At 51.8% G+C, this 22,475-nt stretch overlaps 2 protein-coding genes across 3 annotated transcripts in view; one reads left to right on the top strand and one right to left on the bottom strand.

The window, feature by feature from the left end:
• The window catches only part of Acan (aggrecan), a 34,784-nt gene extending 26,742 nt beyond the window's left edge, over window positions 1-8,042 (top strand). Inside the window, exons 12-17 of one of the 2 annotated variants that reach the window (XM_059253309.1) lie at window positions 1,358-1,471; window positions 4,516-4,674; window positions 5,220-5,302; window positions 5,973-6,117; window positions 6,968-7,150; window positions 7,556-8,042. In XM_059253309.1, the coding sequence (XP_059109292.1) occupies window positions 1,358-1,471; window positions 4,516-4,674; window positions 5,220-5,302; window positions 5,973-6,117; window positions 6,968-7,150; window positions 7,556-7,632 (761 nt within the window). In that variant the 3' untranslated portion in view covers window positions 7,633-8,042. The remainder of the gene's footprint in view (window positions 1-1,357; window positions 1,472-4,515; window positions 4,675-5,219; window positions 5,303-5,972; window positions 6,118-6,967; window positions 7,151-7,555) is intronic. The other variant, XM_059253308.1, reaches the window with a different exon arrangement.
• Window positions 8,043-10,525: 2,483 nt separating this feature from the next.
• On the bottom strand, window positions 10,526-19,912 carry Hapln3 (hyaluronan and proteoglycan link protein 3). Its single transcript, XM_059253307.1, has 4 exons — window positions 19,705-19,912; window positions 16,216-16,587; window positions 11,910-12,212; window positions 10,526-10,887 (listed from the first exon to the last, which is right to left on the bottom strand). The coding sequence occupies exons 1-4, from the start codon at window positions 19,826-19,828 to the stop codon at window positions 10,604-10,606; spliced, it is 1,083 nt and encodes a 360-aa protein (XP_059109290.1). The 5' UTR covers window positions 19,829-19,912; the 3' UTR covers window positions 10,526-10,603.
• Window positions 19,913-22,475: the final 2,563 nt, after the last annotated feature.

Raw genomic sequence — 22,475 nt, 5'->3', positions numbered from 1 at the left:
GATCCCAAGGAGACCATCCATCAGCATATCATTGGATTGAGGATCTCAAGGAAACGTAATTGTATGTACCAAGAATTAGCTTCTTCTGGGTTGAAGATGTACCTCAGTTGACAGAGTGCTTGCCTGGAATGTTCAAGGCCCTGGGTTGGATCGCCAGCATCACATACACCTGACACGATAATGCACACCTACAATTTCAGAACTCAGTAAATAGAGGCTGAAGAATCAGAAGTTCAAGATCACCCTCAAGTACACAAGTTCAAGGCCAGCTCTGGAGTTATAAATATGAAGACAGCAGAAGTCTTCTCCCGCCCCCAGGCCTCCTGGCTTCCCAGAAAGATGTAGAAAGACAAGTCTAAGAGGTTCAGTTCTCACTTTGGCTAACTCTTGATAAGTTGAGGCAAAGGTCAATGATTTACAAATTCGAGTCTTTCAAAGAAGTTCAGCTAGAAAGAATACCTTGGAACTAAAAGAGCAGAAAGGAAGAAGAATCTGCCTGAGACAGAGAGGTCTGGGCACCTGACTGAATCCCAGGCTGGTGATGGGTCTGTACCCACTAACTGAGCATCTAGCCAGCCACTAACTGAGCCAGGATGGGTGCCCATCTACAAATTACGACTCACTGAAGATGCCTACCTTTTGAGACTTTAAGCTGGAAGGAAGTCCCAAGGGGAAATGTTGGGCAAGGTTTTGTTCCCTATCCCAAAAGAAAGACTTGGGTTTCATTTTTTTAAAACCTTTAAATCTTCTTTCCTGAAGACAAAGACACTATCTACAACCCAGGAAATCTAATGAGTTTGCTGCAAAAATCCCATATGGCCATTTCTCACGGCTCTATACCCTTCAGACCACTTTTAGATGGCTCATTCTAGAATAATGGGTTTGCTCTCATTTCCTCGTCTCACAACTACAGAGGAAGCCAGGAGAAGCAAAACTCCTAACCAAGCTTGAAGAAGGTCACTTCCAATTTCCTTGCCTATCACCATCTCCATGGCCAGTTCAGACCTCTAGCTTCTTGAACTATTCGTGAGAGAAGGTATCTTGAAGGAATTCCATTCTCGGGCTCATAAAAGGCATTTGGCTACGGAAGTACCAGATCTCTCCAACCTGGAAAACTAGTTCCAAGGTTCCAAGCTTGCACATCAAGAATCACAGACATCCAAAGAAAACTGTCAGGATCTTTGGTTCAGCAGTCCAAGATGGCGGCAGCAGCAGCAGCAACAGCAACAGTTCTCAGGAAATCTAGCCAGGCCCCTTCCAGCCTCTGGACAGCAGCAGAGCTGGCCACCCATAATGAAGCCGCGGTGCTTGTGAATTGCCGGCAGAGGTCCTAATGGTGGCCCTTGGTTTCTTGCAGACATTGATGAGTGCCTCTCAAGCCCTTGTCTGAATGGAGCCACCTGCGTGGATGCCATCGACACTTTCACATGCTTATGCCTTCCCAGCTACGGAGGGGACCTGTGTGAGATCGGTACGGCCGTCTCGGCTTCAGCTAATGCTACTAACTGCTGCACTCTTCCCTCTTCACCCTACCCTTCTAACCACAGGTTCCAGGCCTGGACTGGAGCCCACAAGTCTACCTGGAGAGCCATTCTGGGGAACACAGCTGAGAAGCCTGCCCACCCACCCACCCCACACACACACCCCAATTTCAACACTTATTCTTGCTCTTTCCCTTTGTGAGCCTGCCTCTGAAATATTGGCTGATCTGACCGCAGGAGAGATGCATACTTTGGAAAGTGGGGCTCAGGAAACCTTGCACACACTAACCTTTTCCAGGGCTTGGCAGACTTGCTGGTGTGACCACAGAGCTCAGTGCATGGGTCCCGCTAGGACGACACAGCTGATTCTGTGCATCGGTCTTGGAGAAAATTATGGGTAGGAGCAATGGGTCCTCACTCTACTGGTGGCCACAGATCTTCTCAGCATGATCATGGGCACTGTCTACCTTGCTGTGTTCTCTGTGGGACTTCCATGTCCTTTCGTGTCCCTGGGGAGCAACGATGCCGCTCTGAGCTGCCTTCCTCCTCTTCTCCTGGCATGAGGGCTGTGGGTGATCTACCCGAGAGGACTTGTGTCACCAGTGTGCTCCAGTCATGCATGAACAGGGACCGTGCATGCCATCCTCTCCATCACACCATGGCGGCTGCCCTCTGAATGCTACCTTGGCCTATGCTCCCTTTCTTGCTCCCTTGTACAAAGCAAACTGTTAGTCTGTCGGAGCAGTCTCGTTTCGAGGCACAGGAGCTAAGTTTCCTCTGGTAGGCCTTGCCAACACCCCTGCTCTGCACCTGTGGGCCAGAGGCCCGAGGCAGGACCAGGCTGACCCCCAGTGTTCTCACTGACAGTGCTCTCTAGGCTCCTGCCAGCCCCTCAGGTCTCAAGCCTTCCTAACTCAGAAAAGGAGGCTTGAGGCTTTAGGATGCCGGTAGCAATGGTTCATACAGAACTGGAAGTGTACGCGGACTTAAAACCTTTTTCAATGAACTCTTGTTAGAGAAACTTCCAGAAAGTACCTGAAACTCCTGGGAAATCTTCCTTTGTGAGGAAGTAACGAGAATGATTTACACATTCCTTGGAGGCATTGTCAAGGGTACAGGCTGATGGTGGAACTTAAGGTTTCTATAGTAACAGGCTGGGACATTCATGTTCCCTGTGGCCTCTCACCTTCTACACCCCCAGGAAGTCAGGTGCATGGGGTCTTAGCTGGGTGGAAATAGAGAGTACAAGGACTTTCCCTGCAGGAGGCCACAGGGGAGAAATGTCTGGAACATGTACACAGACAACAGCTTGGGAACCAGTCTGGGAAAGGGAGACTCTGCTGGAACAGAGGAAAGGTTCTGCATCCTGATAGACCGGGAAAGTGATTCCAGAGCCACCCAACTGGGCCCTGGCCCTGAGTGCCCAGCAAGGCTCTGATGCAAACTGGAATGCAATACCCCGTAGGACCTTGTGCCTTGTCCCTGGTGTCACTGCTCTGTCCAGCCTCTTTGGAGGTCTGTCTTGTCCTCCTCACAGCCTCTACTGGCATGGTTCTCTCCGGCCACACCCAGCTCCCGCCCTCTCTGACCCTACCTGCCCAGCTTAGCCCTCAGGTTCTGAGGTGGCCCAAGCCTTGGCCCACAGGCCCACGGATGGTGCCTCTGTCTCAGTGCTGGGCATCCTCCAAGGTCTCCTTGGCTTCTTCCTGGACCTTTATCTAGGTAGCAGGAGGACTGCTGCTTTTTTCTCTAGATCCTGGCCTTCCATCCCCTTCTCTTCACTTCACAGCCTTGCCAAGCACCCCTTAGCCCAAGGAAGACTCCTTCCCCTCAGGGAAATTCCCTTGTCCTTCCTACAACAGCCAAACTATTGAAGCAGTCTCTTGGGAAGCTACCACACATCCTGAACCCCAGGGTCCTCCCCTCCATAGGGCAGCTCCAGGCAGAGGAAAGAAAAAGGAAAAATCTAGGCCTCCCTCTTCCCAGTGCTCTGCTGACAGTTGTTCAGCTATTGGCTCTCACAGAGGAGAGGGAGTCTTCTCTTGGGAGGCTTCTTTCCAGTCCTGAGGTAAAAACGCTTCCAGCAGGGCCAAGTTACAATCATCCACATGCTGCCACTGCAGGCAGTTAGCTCCCAACCCCCTCTTCCAGTCCTGAGGTGCTGGCTCAAACCTGCCCCCACCTCTGTCCCTGAAGACCACACCAAGACTCCACATCTGGCCCTCCTCCAGCACATAGTATTGCTGCAGATGAAGCTGCTTCTCCTTTCTCAGCCGCCACCAAAATGTGAGACAAAAGACAGGGCTCCTGAGTCCCAGACCAACCTCCAGTTGGCATGTAGCTCTTTAAGATGAAGACATGGTGGGCTCTGCTAGAACCAGCTCAGGGACCGGGCAGAAACACTCGTCTAACATGCAGAAGGCCCCGGGCTTCATCCCAGCAATGCACAAGATAATTAGAATTAAACTAATAGTATTAACAAGGGCAGCCAGCTCAGATCCACCGGTCCAAAGCTCGCTCTTCTTTGGACCCCCAAGAGACTTATTCCTGGGGGGTCTCTGGCCTCACTCAAGGCTACCAGCTCCACCATACCCAGCCTCTTCTGCTACCTCCACCTGCTGCCCACAGCTCCTTTTCCCAGAATCCCTCAGAAACTCTGAACTATGTCTTACCTTAAATTTAAAAACTTCCCACCTGACTGTCCCTTTGTCCCCCAGCCTGCGGGACCCTGCCGGCTCTCCTCCCACCCACTCGGGGCAGGAATACCACAGGAGGAGATCCTGGAGGCCAGGGTGCTGAATCAGGGAAAGAACAGGTCTTTATTTAGGTGGCATGCACATGGGCACACGGAGGCTCCCAAGAGTCAGATGTCACTGGCTTCCTGCTCGAGCCTCTGTCTAGCCCAGCCTGTTGCCTCCCTCCTGGGCACAGCCTTTCAGGTGGACTGAACATAGAAGTCCATGCCACAAGGCTGGCAGGGAGCACACGCTCAGCTGGCCGTGCCCCTTCTTCACGTCCCTGACCTGTGTTACAGACCAGGAACAATGCGAGGAGGGCTGGACCAAATTCCAGGGCCACTGTTACCGCCACTTCCCGGACCGCGAGACCTGGGTGGACGCCGAGAGAAGGTGTCGAGAGCAGCAGTCACATCTGAGCAGTATTGTCACCCCCGAGGAACAGGAGTTTGTCAACAGTGAGTGTGGCAGGGGCTACAGAAGCAGCAGTGAGAGCGAAGGGCCTTACGGGTCAGAAATGAGCAGACTGGGGACTGAGGCTTGTAGCTCAATGGGCAGCGCTTGCCTTGCGTGCACAAGGTCCAGCACTGCAGGAAGGGAAGGGGAAGAAGGAAGGGAGGGAGGGAGGGAGGGGGAGGTAAGAAAGGGGACACAGATAGGGTGCACTGCAGGGCAGGGAGCTGGAAGAATGCTCCCACAGTTCCCTCAGAGAAGATACAGATCACTGGGACCAGCAGCCCCAGCTGACCCAGGACAGACCCTGCCAGACAGAGATAGCCCAGGCTAAGCCTGTAGCTGTCACGGCCCATGCCAGCCTGAGGAGGTGTTCCAACATACGCCACAAACATGTGTGTCTTGAGACCCTTGCAAGGTCCTCAGAAGACAGTGGCAGGTGCCTAGGAGTCACTTCCTTCCTCCCACCACACCCTTCTTTCCATAAGTTCCAGTCCCCAGACAGCCCAGAGCATCCAGCATCAGGTGCAAACCTCTCTTCCCTTTCCAGAAAATGCTCAAGACTACCAGTGGATAGGTCTGAATGACAGGACCATCGAAGGGGACTTCCGCTGGTCTGATGGACACTCCCTGGTGAGTTGCCAGAGCTTAGAAGTGGGATAAAGACCCCTCCAAACAGCATGCATTAAAGTCTCATGCAAACTCACTGAGCAGACGCCTGGCAGGAAGGGATTGTGTAGGAAGGGATTGTGTCTCTTTCCTCTTGGCCTCTGGAGACCAGCCTGGGGCTGGATGGACATCATGAGGGAAGGCATAAGATGGGATAAGGAGCCAGCAGAAAATGAAAAAAAAAAAAAAAATGACAGCAAGCTACCATGAAGGGTCTATGACATTTGAGAGAGTTTCCTCATGTGCAAAGGACTAGTGTCGACTCAAGACATAAAACACAGAGATCAAATGGGCAGAATGGGCAGTCAGCTACAGGTCAGTGAAAAGGGCCTTATGGGTCAGAAATGAGCAGACTGGCGATTCCCCACCAGGGAATGAATCCTTGGGGATTATGAACTCCTGAAAAGGACCAGAGTCAGGCTGTGTAACCAGTTCCCTAACCTGGGATCCATGGCATCTAGGATGACCCTGATCAGACCAGAGTCCCAGCAGCCTTTGCTGCCGCCTTCCAACCCAGATGCTGGGTGAAAGGGAAAAGGAGCTAGGGGAGGGAACTGATGGGGAGGAAGTGGGGGTCAGGCCAAGCCACACTGCTTCAGCCTGCCCCTTACCATTTTGCTTCTTTTGCCCACAGCAATTTGAGAAGTGGCGTCCCAACCAGCCTGACAACTTCTTTGCCACTGGAGAGGACTGCGTGGTGATGATCTGGCATGAGCAGGGCGAATGGAACGATGTACCCTGCAATTACCAGCTGCCCTTCACCTGCAAAAAGGGCACCGGTAAGAAGGGGTCGGGAAGAGGTCCAGGGAGGGGAATAAGCCCTTCAGCTGCAAGGGAGCCACTTGCTGTGTGGTCTAGAGGGGAGTTCTCTTGTCTCCTAACTACCGGGGGCTATGGGAGCATCCTCAGAAAGCTCACAGGTGCTGATGGGAAGGCCTCTCCTGGCACCAGCATCACAGAGCCAATAGCAAGAACAAGCTGACTCCTAGGAACTGTTCACTGAAAGTCATGGGCTAGAGGATAGGATCCTCAGCTCCATGCATACCATGGTCTCTCAGATGTCAGCAACAGAAAGTCACCCATAATGGCCCTGGGTGGACTTACCCTTTCTTTGGGGCTCCAAAAACTGCTAGCCACAGGATCAGAGCTGCCAGGCCTGGATTCTTCAGCTTTAAGGCCATGGGTATCACAATGCTTAAAGGACCCAGCAGCCTCCTGCTCCTATGCATAGCCTGTGTCCCCAGGCCTCCTTTGGGCAACATTTTCCCTGGCTTTGTACGTTTTCATAAAGAAGCCACAGGTGTCTCAGCAGCAGAGTGTCCTCTTTCCCCACCTCAATCCCTCCTTTTTATCATCTCGCCATTGTTCAAGGCCATCTTTATATTCTCTGTCTGCTTCCCAGTGCCACCGAGGAATCCAGATGTTAGAACTGAATGCCCTAGGATTCTTAGCCCTGCATCTTCCTCCCCACCCCCACCCCCATTCCCCAGTCCAGGCTCAGCACTGGGAAGCACAGGCTGATCCCTTTCTCATCATGCCTTGGGCTGTGGGCTAACCTTGTCTCTGCCTATATGGGCCATCACAGAAAACCACATGAGACCCCCTTCCTAAAAGGCATTTGTCCCTCAGTGGCCTGTGGAGACCCCCCAGTGGTGGAGCATGCCAGGACCCTCGGGCAGAAGAAGGACCGATATGAGATCAGCTCCCTGGTGCGGTACCAGTGTACCGAGGGCTTTGTCCAGCGCCACGTGCCCACCATCCGGTGCCAGCCCAGTGGGCACTGGGAAGAACCTCGAATCACCTGCACAGACCGTGAGCATTGACCCCCTGGCCCCTCACCTGGCACAGAGTCAGATTCCACCAACAGGGCCTTCTCTTTTTCCCCAGAGCATAGTGGTAGCTGATACTGTCCTGGAGACTCCATGCCAGGCAGGGAAGGTACTAGGGAGCTGCACCATAAAATATATATGGAAGGTCCCTGTTCCCTGAAAGGAGATAAGAAGCCGTCACTGTCTCCTGAGCCTAAGGAAGTTCAATGAAAAATCCGTCCCAGAGGAACAGGGCAGGAAGAGCTTCAGGCTGCACTGCTAGGCTCACAGTCCACAGGGAGGGCACCCGTGACAGGGGAAGGCTGGGGACAGTCCATGCTTGGCCGTGCTTCTTCCTCACTCACTGTTTATCTCCCACCCCACCCCACCCCATCCCCCTTGACTGTAGCCACCACCTACAAGCGCAGGCTACAGAAGCGGAGCTTGAGAGCCACACAGAGGAGCCGTCCCAGCATGGCCCACTGAGAGGAGCTTCCATGACCACGACGTGCCCCCAGGATGCTGAGCCCAGCGGCCAGCCAGGCTGACCGTGCATCCCAGCCAGAAGGGTGTCTTCCTGTCGCTTGTTGTCATATAAGGAATCCATTAAAGAAGGAAAAATACCCCACATTCTCTGTGCCCCAACTCCTCACATCACCCAAACTCCATCTAATTTGTCTCCCACCCCACCCCACCCCGAAAAAAATGCCAAAGCGAATTTCCTGTGACCCGTGGACTGAGTTTAGAGATACTTCTTCGATCTCCCACCGTGCCTTTCCAGGGACCAGTGCAGGGACAGGGTGAGAAGGAAAGGGTTAAATTAAATAAAGAAGATTATTATTTTTTTTTGTTGTTTCCTGACTTTACCTAAGAGCAGTGCAGTGGTCGGTTATTTCACCCCCAGGGAAAGCTAGGGAGGCAGGAGGAGGGGCTGGAAGGAGACAGGACGGGGGAGGGGGGAGGGGGTCCTCAGAGCATGAAGGACTCAGAAGAGATTAACTGCAGCTTCACGTGTTGGACAAAAGGAACCGAGGTCTGTGCCATCTATGAGGGAAGGAGCCTGGGGCAGGGGACAGGCTGGCCAAGGGGCAATGAGGTTGCCTTCCCCCCGGGGCCCCTCTTCTAGTGACCTCACACCGGGGTCAACCACCCTAAGCAGGTGCCATTCCTCGGCTGGACTGGGTAGGGGCACTTCCTCCCCAGGGGTGCTCCGCCGTCCCCTCCCCCTCCCCATCCCGGGACGGTGCAGGCGCCAGTGTTCCGTGCACCTATTTATATTTTTGAAAACTAAAGATTATGATAATTATAATAATAAAGACATTGGAAGAGATCTATTTCCTTTCCTTTTTTTTAAAAAAAAAAAAGTTTATTTTATTTCTTATTTAAGCAAAAGGTGACCATGATCTGGGACCTCCACAGAGTCGTGCTTCGATCCCAAATGACCCCAAAATTGTGCGGGTCCTGTGTGTTCAGTCACATCTGTTTGCCTCATTCCTGACCAGAGTGACACTATGTTTGATGGACCCTCTGCCCCTGTGTGTGTGTGTGAATGCAGCGTGGAGGTGTGAACATGTGTGACCTTATTTGTGTTACGTTTGCCTGGGTGTGCCTGTCCACCCGTGTCATTCAGTGTTTTGGAGCGCAGGTTTGCAAGTGGGCACACTGAAAACTTGAGAGAAGGTATGCTGGTGTACTCAGGGGGCTGAGACAGGCATGCTGAAAGTTCAAGGCCAGCCTGGGCCGCATGGTAAGACCCTGTCTCAAAATAACAGCCAAAGGATTATTCAAGAGACACTCGGTGTACCAGGCTTGGGGCATAGCCTGTGAGCACAGCTACTTGAGTGGCTGAGACAGCCTGAGAAACTTGGTGAAACCTTGTCTCACAATAAAAGGTAACAGAGGGCTGGAGATGTAGCTCAGTGGGAGAGTGCTTGACTAGCATACACAAGGCCGTAGGTTCAATCTCCACTGCCAAAATGGGCTGATATATCCCCTGAAGGGCTGTGATAACACACCCCGAGTTTCTGATGTAATAAAACTGGAGTGAGGCTGAGGAACTTGGATTTCTAACAAATTCCCAGACTGCTAGTCAGGTGCGATGGTGCACATCTGTAGCCCCAGCACTGGGAAGGCAAGAGGACCGGAGTTCAAGGCCATCCTCAACTATATAGAAAGTTCAAGACCAACTTGGGTTATGTGAGACGGTCTCAATCCCTCTCCCTTCACCCCCCCAAAAAAAAAGTGAACTGAGGGGCTGGAGAGATGGTTCAGGGGTTAAGAGGGCTTGCTGCTCTTGAAGAGCATCCATGTCAGGTGGCTCACAATAACCCACAAGTCTAATCCCAGGGGATCCATTGCCCTTTCTGGCCTCTGCAGGCACCTGCACCACATGCCCATACTCTCTCTCTCTCTCTCTCTCTCTCTCTCTCTCTCTCTCTCTCTCTCTCTCTCTCTCTCGTATGCATGCACATAGAAAAGAAAAGAAAAGGAAAGGAAAAACTGACTGAACATCTGATTGTCAAGCACTAGGGGACATCTAGGTGAAATACAGGTCTGGCTCCCCAAAGCATTGTTGGGGTGAGGAACAAAGACACTCCATAGATCCTCAGCCTCTGAGACCCATTGGAAGGCACCTCCTACTCTTCTTTCTCCTGAGCCCCTCAAAAATGGGCCATCATGGGGTGCAGATGGGAAGATGGGAGCCAGACCCCCAGAAGCTGGGCCAGTACCTGAGGCAGGGTATGCTGTAGGATAGACAAGATCAAAACCAAACCAGTACACAGGGGCAGCCCAGGAAGACAGAGGGCGGAAGTGACCCCACACATACCCTGGGCTGAGATCTAGTCCCTGAGGCTGAAGGAGACAAAGGGTCAGACACGGAGGCCGCCTGGAAGGGAAAAAAGGGAATCATAGCACCATTTATTGGCCAAAGAAGGTACACACACCCAGAGGGTCACTCCCAAGCAGGGAACATGAGAAGGATTCTCGACTCAGGAACCAGGAGATGATGCGGGAAGGTTCTCCCTTCCTTAAGCCCTCATCCACAAGTCTAAGGACCCTGTGCAGAAATTTAAAAAGAGTCAACACTCATCCTTCTGCCTCCTCTAAGCCAAGGAGAGGGGGCTAGCTGCAGCCACTGCTCATGCTCGGCACCGGATTCCTCAGGTTAGGGATGCCGGCTGTACCAGAACACAGCAGAGCCTTTTAAAACCCAATGGACCTCAAACGCCCCAGCGAGGGATGCCAAGAGAATTGAGAGTTGGGTCCGTAAAATAATAATAATAATAATAATAATAATAATAATAATAATAATAATACCTTTTAAAAATGTTTAAGTTGTGGATGTATAAAAACAACACAAGCAACGCCCCAACCCACAAGGGACAAGGTAAACCCTTGTGTCAGAAAGTTGACCCAGGAAGTCAGAGGACAGGAGGATGCACAGCCGGCCACCTTGCTAACGCGGGCGGTAACAGTAGACGCCATAGCGGGTGCGTGGGTCTGGGAAACCGAATGTCCGTACTCCAGGCTCAGGGGGCCCGCAGTTGGGACGGGGGTGAACTATGGGGTAGCGGGCACTTCCGTCTGCCAGCCAGCCAGCATCACAGCGGTCCAGGCCACGGAACTTCCAAGCAGCAAAGAGCTGGCCCACCGTAGAGATCTGTGCGCCATCTTCCAGGCAGGCCTCCCTGGCCTCCAGCAGCGTCAGCTTCTCCGGGTGCTCCAGGTAGTACACCCACCCTGTGGGAAAGTGGGGCATTTGAGTGCCGTACAGCTGAGGGGTGGGGTGGGGGGCCTGCCACAGGCAGGGAGGAATTGCCCGATGGGAATCTGTGTTGGACACTTGGAGGGGGACACCTTTCCAAGCCTCACCCCACCACCACACCTGCCCCAAGACTAGGGTTACTCTAGTCATTTCCCCAGCTGCGTTCTGAGTGAGCACCCGCCGAGACTGGACTAATCTCTTCACCCACCGTTTACTGAGCACCTACTACATGAGGAACTTCTACACGCCAGCAGGCACGTCTTTAGGTAGCTAGCTGAGGATGACCTTAAACTTGAACTTCTGATCCTCCTGCCTCCACCTCCCCAGTGCTGAGAGTACACTACAATGCCCAGTTCAGGAGGTGCTAGGGATGGGACCCATGCCTTGTACACACTACAAGAACTCGACCAACCGAGCCACATCCCAGCCCTGCCAGACACTTCTAAGTATTTTTTGCTACGGTACCGAACAAATTTCTGTTTTCATTTATCTTTCTTTTTTTTTCTTTTTTTTTTCTTTTTTTTTTTTTTTTTTTTTTTGGTTTTTCGAGACAGGGTTTCTCTGTGTAGCTTTGCGCTTTTCCTGGGACTCACTTGGTAGCCCAGGCTGGCCTCGAACTCACAGAGATCTGCCTGGCTCTGCCTCCCGAGTGCTGGGATTAAAGGCATGCGCCACCGCCCGGCCTCATTTATCTTTCAATGAATAATAAGGCCGGTGTTTGGGGAAAAGACATGGTTTGTCTGTGCTGACTCACAGCCCAATACATGATAGACACTCAGATGTCTCATGAATGAATAGCCAGTGGCAGCCGTGAACATCAAGAGTAAAGTGCTGAGAACTGGACATTGCCTCCAGAACTGCCAACGCTTCAGACCTTGGGTCCAGAAGCAGGCCGAGAAAAGCAGAGGGTTCTGGAAGCTTCACAGATAAAGAGGCCCTCCCTCAGCTTCCAGATGACCCTCAAGCAGGCAGGTCTGTGCCGGGCCATTCCACTCACCCTTGACGGCAGCCGCGAAGCAGAACACGTCATAGCGGTGCAGGCGGTGGTGGCGCTGGCCATAGCTGCGAACACCAGGCGCCAGGCCGAGGCCTCCGCAGGGCTGCCGGGGCAGCGTTATAGGGTACTGCACAGAGGCGTCCTGCAGCCAGCCTGCATTACACCAGTCCAGGCCTTCCTCCCAGGCACGGAAGAGCTGCTCAAAGGAAGCCACCACCGCGCCCTGCTCCCGGCAGGCCTGTTGGGCCTCGTGGAAGTTGAGCTGGTAGCGCCCTTCGCGGGGCTGGTATGGAAAAACCACACCTAGAAAGGAAGGACCGGCTCAGAGGGGTCAGAAGGGGGAAGCCAGAACTCCTCACCTCCCCTGGGATGCACGCCGCCTGCCGGCGCCTTTAATCCCAAAACTCTAGAGGCAGAGGCAGGCGGATCTCTGTGAGTTCGAGGCCAACCTGGTCTACAGAGTGAGTTCCAGGACAGCCAGGGCTACACAGAGAAACCCTGTCCCTAAAAAACAAAAAACAAACAAACAAACAAACAAACAAAAAACACAGACACCTCTGCACACATCCTCGGGTAGCTCAGCCAAACCTCCTACGTGCTGCCCAAGGTCTAAATCCAAAGGAAGTGTTCCCCTGCCTCTCGCCTTCCTTCTAGAACTGAGCAGATTTCCCAGAAAATACATATTGGCTTGTGAGATGATTAATCCATCAAGTGATATCTCAGACTATAGAGTAGGATAGAAGATGAGGACATGCTGTTATGCTCCAGGGGTGGGGTTTACACACACACACACACACACACACACACCATACACACACACACACACACACACACACACACACACACCATACACACACACACACACACACACACACACCATACACACACACACACACACACACACACACACACACACACACACACCGTCCTAAGGGCATCTGTAAAGTATAGAAAAGGGCAGTAGCTGCACATCCTCTAATACATTTTACTTTACCTGTAGACTGCTTAAGATCCGGACACTTTATCCTCATGGTTCAGCATAGTACTTGGCCTACAGTGAGCTTTGTCAACGCTTGAGTTTGGAAACTTTCTGCATTTGGGGCACAGCTGCATACTTTTGATTTATGAGTTGGTTTATTTCTCTAATTACATTATTTATTTGTTTTTGTTTGTTTATTAGGGCAGGGTATGTGCATGAAAGTCAAGAGACAGCTTATGGCAATCAGTTCTCTCCTTCCACCATGTGGGTCCCGGGAACTGAACTCAAACTGCCAGGCTTGGCCACAAGTGCCATTACCCACTGGGCCATCTCATCAGCCCCTATGAATTGGTTTAATTTGCAGAGGAGGGACCACAGACAGGAAAGGCCAGCTGTGTGTGTCTTTAGTGCATTAGTGTGCAAATTCCTTTTGGGGGGAAGGGGGTGGAGAACTGTGCTCAGTGTTTTTTTGTCAACTTGACACAAGCTAAAGTCTCAGAGGAGAGAACCTCAATTAAGAAAATGCCTCCATAAGATCGGGTCGTATGAAGGCCTGTAAGGCATTTTCTTAACTAGTGATTGATGGGGTAGAGCCCAGCCCATGGTGGGTGGTGCCATCCCTGGGCTGGTGGTCGTGAGTACTATAAGAGAGCAGGCTGAGCAAGCCATGAGGAGCAAGCCAGTAAGCAGCACCCCTCCATGACCTCTGCATCAGCTCCTGCCTCCAGGATCCTGCCCTGTTTGAGTTCCTGTCCTGATTTCCTTCCGTGATGAACAGTGATGAGTATGTCGAAGCTGAATAAACCCTTCCTCCCCAACTTGCTTTTTGTCATGGTGTTTCATCGCAGCAACAGAAACCCTAAGGCAAGGACAGAGTCTTGCTGTGTAACCCAAGCTGGCCACAAACTTCCAGTCCTCCTGCTCCACCCTTCCAAGCACTGGGATGACAGGCATGAGCCACCAAGCCTGGCTTCTAATGCAGAAATGTCTTGATGAAACAGGAGAAGCTGAATATGACGCCTCACACCTGTAATCCCAGGACTCAAGAGGCTGAGACTGAGAATTACCACGAGTTTAAGGTCATCCTGGGATACAGAGTAAGACACCCCTAAAAACTGCAGAAGGAAGGGCGGTGAAGGGCCCCTCGGTGAAAGAGTCCTGAGGCTGGGGGCACCCTGGGGCAGGAGGCCTCCTTCCTAGTGGCCATCCTGACAAAGCCACATGTTCCCCTCAAAAGCTACTGTTCTAGCAGGGTATGGTGGTTCACACCTGCAATCTCAGCACTCAGGAGATTGAGACAGGAGGATTACCATGAGCTCAAGACCAACATGGCCTACAGAGTGAGATCCTGTCTCGGACAATAGAAGCACAAACAGAATCCATGTTATCATGCGTGTTTGAAATTTTACCTTATAAAAAGTTGAGGGTTCATTTTCGTTTGTTGTGAGCTGGGTTTGAACCTAGGACTTCATTCACATGAGATACCATTCTATTACTGCCCAATCTAAAAATTGTAAGCATCTTTCAGTCCACAGCAAGTCAGATGAAGCCTTAAGGAATAGGGGTAACTCTAAGGGCCGAGAATCATGAATAAAGCAGAATCATGAATAAACATCACCCTGTGGCCAGGCTGAGGAAGCAGTGAAGCTCATGGGCCCCGACGGGGCGGGGGTGGAGGGTGATAGTACGCCTGGTCCCACCCTAAGTTCCCATTCCTTGCAACCCCAGGGATGAGGAAAGTGTTGAGGACTCCCTGTCTCTCTAGGCTGACCCTGATAACCTTTCCCTCTGATAACCCAGGCTTCAGAATGAGCAGTTTGGCTCCTCTGAGCCACCAGGTAGGCCCTGTAGGCCGCAGGGGTGGAGCTGCTACAGACTCCAGGGGATCTTTTTCAGGAGGAAGGTCACTCTCACTGCGAGAGGAAGGTCACAAAGGAACCGCCTTTACCTGCACCATGGTTCCCTTGTCTGTTCTTGAGAGAGCCTGGCTCCAGGCATGAGCCCTGCTCAGGGGCCAAAGTTGGAGTGGAATAAGATGGAGTTAGAGGAGAGAGATGAAGCCATGCTGTCCCACCCAAGACACAAAGGAGTCAGAACAACAAAGAGATCACAACCTGGAGCTACCTGAGACCTGGCTGATCCAGACAGCACCACTTTTTCAAAAAAAAAAGGATAATTTTACATAAAAATCCAGAGATTCCAATGGCTGGTTATACAGCTCAGTGATAGACCATTTGCCTAGCATGCCCAAGACCCTGAGTTCTTATCTCCCCCAACACACACACACACACACACACACACACACACACACACACACACAATTTCCTACTTAGAATAAATATGAAAATCGAACTGCAATAGGCCTGCACTCTGAATTGGCATCATAACTAGCCTGAATTAAATTGTTTGCTTTACACAGGATGGGGTTCAGCAGTGTGCCCAGGGTTAAACTCTCCCATTCTCACAACTGAATTTAGGTTTCAGTTCTCTGAGAAGGGCAAGACAGGTGTCTCTCCCACCAAAGGACCATTTACCCACAATACCCTTGCATTCAGGGACAAGGAAGAGAATTAACACAGGGTCTAAACCAGCCTCAAATCTCAAGGACAGATCCCGCAGCCCCCTTCGGAGTCACGTCCAGACTTGCCCAAGCCTGTGCAAGTATGTCCAAAAATGATAAGACTAAACCCCAGCCAATTAAAAGAATACTAGTGTACCTGCTGCTTGTTTAACCAGTCATGTATGAGATGACCTCACTGTCCCTGAAACTCCCCTTTGCTGTGCTTAAGAGGAGCCTGCACACTCCTCTTGGGGTCGTCGCCATTTTGTACAGGTGAACGCCCCCGCATGCATGCTGGAATATTAATAAACGCTCTTTGCTCTTACATACTATTTGAGTCTGGGGTCTCCTTCAGCATTTCCTCGGACCCTTACACCAGTCCCTGCTGTCACCCACTGCCCTTGCCTTGCTCATCTGTCTTGCTGACTAACCCCACTAGAACCTCAGTTCTGGGTCCAGTGAGCTGTGCAGCCAGCTCCCACGTCCCTCTTTCTGAACAGGACTGAATGGGAAGGAAGAGGAGGCAGTGGCTTCGGAAGTCGCTCCCTGGGTTCAAAGACCACCTCTGCCACCTGTCAGCTATATGCCCTTACGTAAGTTGGTAGATCTCTCTTTGTCTCCTCACCTGGAAAACAAGAGCCATGACACTACAATAACTTCCTTTTAGAGACTTAGACGTGCTTACCTGTGTAAAGTATAAAGGTCTAGGCCTTCTCTGGGTCCTCTCCCCCTCCCTTGGGTCCCAGTGGCATCTGTCAGGGCCTCACCCCGAAGCTCCAGCTCTACCAGGCCACTCTCATCCTCCAGCCCGTCAATGACCTCGCAGCGGTAGCGCCCAGAGTCCTCCAGCCGCAGGTCCCTAAGCTCCAGCGACACCTCTTGCGGTCTGTGCTGCCACAAGTGTGCTCGCCCTTGGTAGTCCCCGAAGGAGCGGTGCCTCTGGCCGATGGCCACTAGCACATCCTGCTCCGGGGATCCATTCTCGGACAGCTTCCACCACTTAACGCGCACGACGTGTCTCGGGGACGCCAGGGCTGGCTCATAGTGGTAGCGGCAGGGCAGGGTCACACTGGCTCCTTGGTGACTGAACAGAGACTCCTCAGTCGTCTCCACCACCAACTTCACTCCGTTGAACAGGCCTGGGGGTAGCAAGGTGGGGCACAGATGCGGCAACGGTCTTGCAAGGACCATTCATACCCTCCTCCCAAGCTCCTCCGGACTCACGTGTTGCAGGACGCAAAAAGAGCCACTATCCCCCACCCCTCCAAGTGCCTGAGGCTCCCCTCCTCCACACACCCACTGCCTCCACAAATGTGACTTTGTGCCTACTTCCACTGAGCTGTGTGTGGTGGCAAACACCTTAGGAAGGCTGAGGCAGAAGGATTAACATTAGTTTGAGACCAGCATGGGCTACATGCAGTGGAAAAAAAAAAAAAAAAGAGGTACTATCAATTCCTTGAATTTGTACTAGCCTTGCCATCTGCTTTCTGCTTGAATGAAAGGTAGAAGTGACTGTCCCACTGTGCCTGTTCTGAGGCTTGGTCCCAGGAGCTCTTGCTGATCCCACCTTCTCTAGGGACAGCGATTGCCAGTCACTATGTGCACAAGCCCAGACTTGCCTGTCTAGAGCACGAGAGACCATGAAAGGCCAAGTGCCTCCTCCTCAGCTGGGGCCATCCTACACCAACCACCTGCAAGGTGATCCACTACCCAGTAGCAGGTCATCTGCAAGTCGTGAGGTGGGATAGTTAGAAGACAGAGGGGACCCGAGGAAGGACAGGGCCCCTCGCTCTCCTGCTTTGGATCTCCGACTGTCCCTGACTGGCACAAGGCATCTCAGCATCACTGCAGGAGAACTACACCTCCCCTTCCTGAGAAACATCACCAACGAGAGTGTCAGAATAGCTAATGAGATCAAAGAGCTGAGAATAAGAGACTTGGTGTTCAGCCCCACAAGGACCACCCATGGCTCCGAGAACATCTCGGGAGGGGAGTGGAAAGAGTGTAAGAGGCAGCTGATGGGGAGGAATTTTGTCTTCTGGACGTGCCAAGGCTATTGCGCTCATGAACTCACAATGGCTGTGGTTACCTGTGATCACGTGTGCAAGATCAAGCCAGCCAGAATTCTGGCATAGATGCTGGAGATGATCTCCAGGTCCCACCCCTTACTGAGGGGCTATTGGCGGTCATTGGTTGCTGGGGGAAGGAGAATCATTTTCTGTTGAGGATGTGGCCCTGGTAGGATTCCAGTGGATGGCCCCACATGGGTGTACATATGGGTAGCATTAACTAGACTTAATGGGTTATAAAAAAAAATGGTCAGGCATAGTAGTATATACCTTTAATCCCAACACTCAGGAGGCAGAGGCAGGCCAATTTCTGTGGTTCAAAGCCAGCCTGGTTTACATAGCCATGTTTCAAGCCAGCCAGGGAGATAATATATTAAGACCAGTATCAAAAAAAAAAAAAAAGATTAAAAAAAAACATGAAGTTGGGAGGGCGACATTGTGAGATATAGAAAAGTTAGAGAAGTAAAATGGGAAATAGATTTGATATTTCATTGTATACCTATATGAAATTCTCAAAAATAAAGAAAAAGGGGGAACCAATTTCTAAAATCAGCTAATAAGCCATGCCTCGACTCCAGCCTCCTTGTCTCCTTGTGACCCTTGTATGAGTAAAGGTCCCTCTGACCAATGTTTTCTCTACAGCACTCCCTTCCCAAGCTGCAGCTGCTCAGTGAGAGAATCCTCCTTGTAGATTAAACAAGGAGGTAGGCAGCACATCCTTTCCCTAATATCTAGGCTCAGCTACAGACTCGGTGGCATCATGGTCCCCAGATCCCACACACAGCAACTGCTGGGACTCTCAGGGATGCTCTCCCAACACCCACACCGACGCACTTCAGTTCATCTTATCCGTTTGCTTAATCAATAAACTCTGATCTGTCCTAAAATTCTTTTTGCTGCACGGTCTGGCAATAACTGAAAATAGACTTGCCCACCCACCACCCCATCCCTCCCCCCTCCCCACCCCCAAGACTCAGAAGGAGACTCAGGAAACACACAGAGTTGTATTCCCCCAAGAGAGGCAGGCTGTAGGACCCAGAAGAAACAGAGCTCACACCAAAGTGTTGAGCCACACAGGGCTCCATTAATGGGTGTGCTGTTAAGCAGCTGTGTTTGGGGCAATTTGTTCTCCACCAAAAGCTAGCTGACAAGCTAAGCGTGGTGGCTCCTGCCTGTGATCACAGATCTTGGGAGGTGGAGGCAGATGAGTCAGGACCTCAAAGCTATTGTCAGCTACACAGAAACTTCCAGAGCAGCATAGGGAGCTAGGGGTGTAGCTCAGTTAGGAGAGTGCTTGCCTGTAACACGCACAAGCCCTGGGTTTAGGCCCCAACAGTGCATCAAACCAGGGGTAAAGGTGTGCCTGTAATCCCAGCGCTTGGGAGACAGAATCGGGAGGATCAGAAGTTCATGGCTGTCCCCAGCTATGCGTCAAGTTTGTTGACAGTACACAGGCTGCATGAGAACGTCTCACAAAAAAGAAAAAAAGAAAAAAAGAAAAAGAAAAAGAAAAAGTGAATTTTAAGTGCTAGCTGCTATGACCAACAAGAACTTCACCAAGGGACAAGATGGCTAGCTACAGTGAGTGTCCTGTCTCAAGTGTTCCTGAGTCCCCTTCATTCCACAGTGCCCCCCCCCCCCCCCCCCAGAGAGCACAGCACACCCTCTTTTTCACAGTCTGGGCCAACTGTCCACCAGGGCTCCTCCAAAAGACCCAGCTACCCTAGCCAAGACAAGAGACTGTCAGAGCTCAGGGTTCAAATGACAGAACTCCCTAAGCAACAGAACTAGGTCGGTGAGGTGGAACTCACTGCAGGGACACAGTGACTGCCATCTCAAAAGTCCCCTGCCCAAGGCCATCCAGCTGGAAAGAGGTACCACTGATATTCAGACTCACATCTCTGTGACTCCAAAGTCCCTTCTGCAGGGAAGACCAGGGGTGGTGGTGGCACTTGGGCTGGCTCTTAAAGAAGTAGCTGTCCTAGGAACAAGGGCCACCCCACGAGAACTTGGTCCCGTGTCTCTGGTACCAGCAAACTCAGAGTATCTAAACCATCTCTTCTCATCTTAGAAGCAAGGCTGATCCACCCTTGGAGGCCCAGCCAGGGAAGATCCTGCTGTCTCCACCCCAGGCTGAAACCTGCCTATCACAGCAGGAGCCAGGGGACAGGCCAAGGAGCCACCCACCTTCCCCGTAGCCATTGCCCAGGGCCCTGCTATGCAGGCCATTGGAATAGTAGAAGCCGTTGTAGAATGGCAGTCCCAAGATGCAGGGAAGTGGCAACAGCAAGACAAGGAACAGCAGGCCCATCCTGGCCAGGATGGTGGCAGTGCCAAGGTGTCTCGGACGAGGCTGGGCCCAAGGGCAACTGCGGAGAGAAAGAAAAGGAGCCAATTACAGAAGTGTCACTACGGGGGTCTGGCACTCCTCTACATGCATCCTCTCACACACACTGCATCACAGAACATCTCTGTGCGCCACGTGCTGTCCTCAGAGTGCAGCAGGCAGCTAGAACAAGCTAGAAGAGGTGTCCACTGCATCCGTGGACAATAAACACACAAGAACAGTTTGAATTTCAAAGGTTGTGAACAACAACTTTTAAGGAAAACAGAGGAGACTAGAACAGAACATTCCAGGGCGGGGTTCATGTTTAGTAACAATAAGCCCGCACCAGAAAACTTTGTTTCAACACAGAAATATCTGTGTGGGGAGGGCTTTGACGATGTGACATCTGTTTTTAAGACTAGATCAAGGTCACAAAGCATTTGAGGGGTAAGATGGCTCCGTGGGTAAAGATGTTGCCCGCACAGATCTGACAACCCAATCAACTTCTGGGAGGTGGAAGAGAGCCAACTGCATAATTTTGTCTAACCTGAACACGTGCACTGCAGTGTGTGTGTGTGTGCGTGTGTGTGTGTGTGTGTGTGTGTGTGTGTGTGTGTGTGTGTGTGTAAAAGAATTGAGTTGGGAGGGGTGTTGTTTCAAAGAGGGTTTCATGCAGTGAGCTTGCCACAGAGGATCGTCTTGAACTCTTGATCTTTCTGCCTCTACCTCAAAAAGTCTTAGAATCAAAGTATGATCTTTTAATACATTTTAAAAACAAAATGAACAGACTACAGCCCTTGGGCCAGCTGCATCTTGAGTGCCTACCACCACGGGAACGGCTCCACAACACGCTATTTGTACACAACTATAATCCCAGCACTGGGGAGGGGGAAGCGGGAGGATCAAGAGTTCAAGGCCATCCTAGATCACATACGGAGTTTGAGGCCAGCCTGGGCTACACAAGGCCCTGTCTAAAGGTGGGAACACCCAAAAAAGCATTGAAGCCGAGCAATTTTCAGGGCAAAAAGCACAGGCTGGTCCTGGCAGGGCACAGGCATCACACGGTGCAGAGGCCAGAGACAGGCATGAGGGATGCTCTCCCTTTGTTCCCATGCACTCCCCAGGTCCACTGTCACCACCAGGTTTCCACCCCTGTGGGTCACTTGTCCTGCCCACCCCCCAGCCTTCTGACTTCTGAATTCTGGATTTAGTCATTGGGAAGCACCCACAAGATGGGCAAGAGGGCAGTATATCTTCCCCGCCCCCTCCACTGCAGTGATCACATCCTCCCAATAGCCTCCTAGTCCTCTGTTCTATCCCTATCATTACTCTGTAGAAGAGATCCCTTGATGAAAATCTCCTTGTTGCAACCATCTGGAGCGAACTCCGCTTCCTGCCCAGCCTCTGACCGCCCTGGGAGAAGGAGGGAGGGAGTGGTCAGCAGGGACTCTGTCTGAATGCCTTGGGAGGAGGTGAGCCTGATGCCTACTCTCTGTCCTGATCACTGCAGATGAAAGCTTCAAGTAGATGAGTTCAGGGGCCAGACCCACATCCTAGAAACACCCTTCTGGAGGCAGGCGGAGGCAGGCTTCAGTGCAGCAAGACCAGAGTGCCCACAGGCCTTCCTTTGCAAACAGAACTGTATGATTACTGCGGAGGGACTGTGGGAGGATGCTCAGGGTGTCATTTGTGACAAAGCAAAACACACAATTGCCACATTGATTGCAAACATATGGCCTTATGAGAATGTCTGTGTACAAGACCAGAGGAAACAGGGGGAGAGAGAGAGAGAGAGAGAGAGAGAGAGAGAGAGAGAGAGGAGAGAAGAGGGGAGGGGAGGGGGAGCAGAGGGGAGGGGAGGGGAGAAGGGAAAAGAAGAGGGGAGGGGAGAGGAGAGGAAGGGAGGGGAGGGAGCAGAGGGGAAGAGAAGAGAGGAGGGGAGGGGAGGGGAGGAGGGGAGGGGAGGAGAGGAGAGGAGAGAAGAGAGAAAAAGGAAAGGGGAGGGAGGAGGGAGAGAGGGAGGGAGGGAGGGAGGGAGGGAGGGAGGGAGGAAGGGAGAGAGGGAGGGAGGGAGGGAGGGAGAGAGGGAGGAAGGGAGGAAGGGAGGGAGGGAGGGAGGGAGGGAGGGAGGGAGGGAGGGAGGGAGGGAGGGAAAGGAAAAGAGGAGGAAATGCAAAGCAAACATTGGCCTGTGAGGGAGAGCAGACTCTGGAAGGAACATTCTTGTTTCCTAAACAATTAGTCCTTGCTGGAAAGGAGCAATGGGTGAAGAGGGATCTGAAGTTTGAATTCACTGCCTTCTTTGACGAAAATCTAAGGTCTAAGCTTAGTTACTGTGCTACACCAGGACGGAGCCTTGCTGACTCCACAAAGCCTCCTGACCAGAACTGGAAGATCCCTGTTCAGAAGCATCTCCACTCCAGGCATGCTTCAGTATTAGTGGGCAGTTTTTCACAGGCCTCTCATGAGCACCACTGTCCAGGAACACTCTGATGTAAAGTGGCATCACACTGGCATATCACCTCTCCATATTCTCCCGGTACATTGCAAGTCATCTCTAGGTCACTTTTATCTTAATCCTGTATAGTAACCATTTTTCGCTTGACTATCCATCTGTGGTTGGTTTAGCGTA

The sequence above is a fragment of the Peromyscus eremicus genome, chromosome 1 (assembly GCF_949786415.1).
Source record: "Peromyscus eremicus chromosome 1, PerEre_H2_v1, whole genome shotgun sequence".
In the NCBI taxonomy this organism is placed as follows: Eukaryota; Metazoa; Chordata; class Mammalia; order Rodentia; family Cricetidae; genus Peromyscus; species Peromyscus eremicus.
This window is presented reverse-complemented; position numbering and strand designations above follow the sequence as displayed.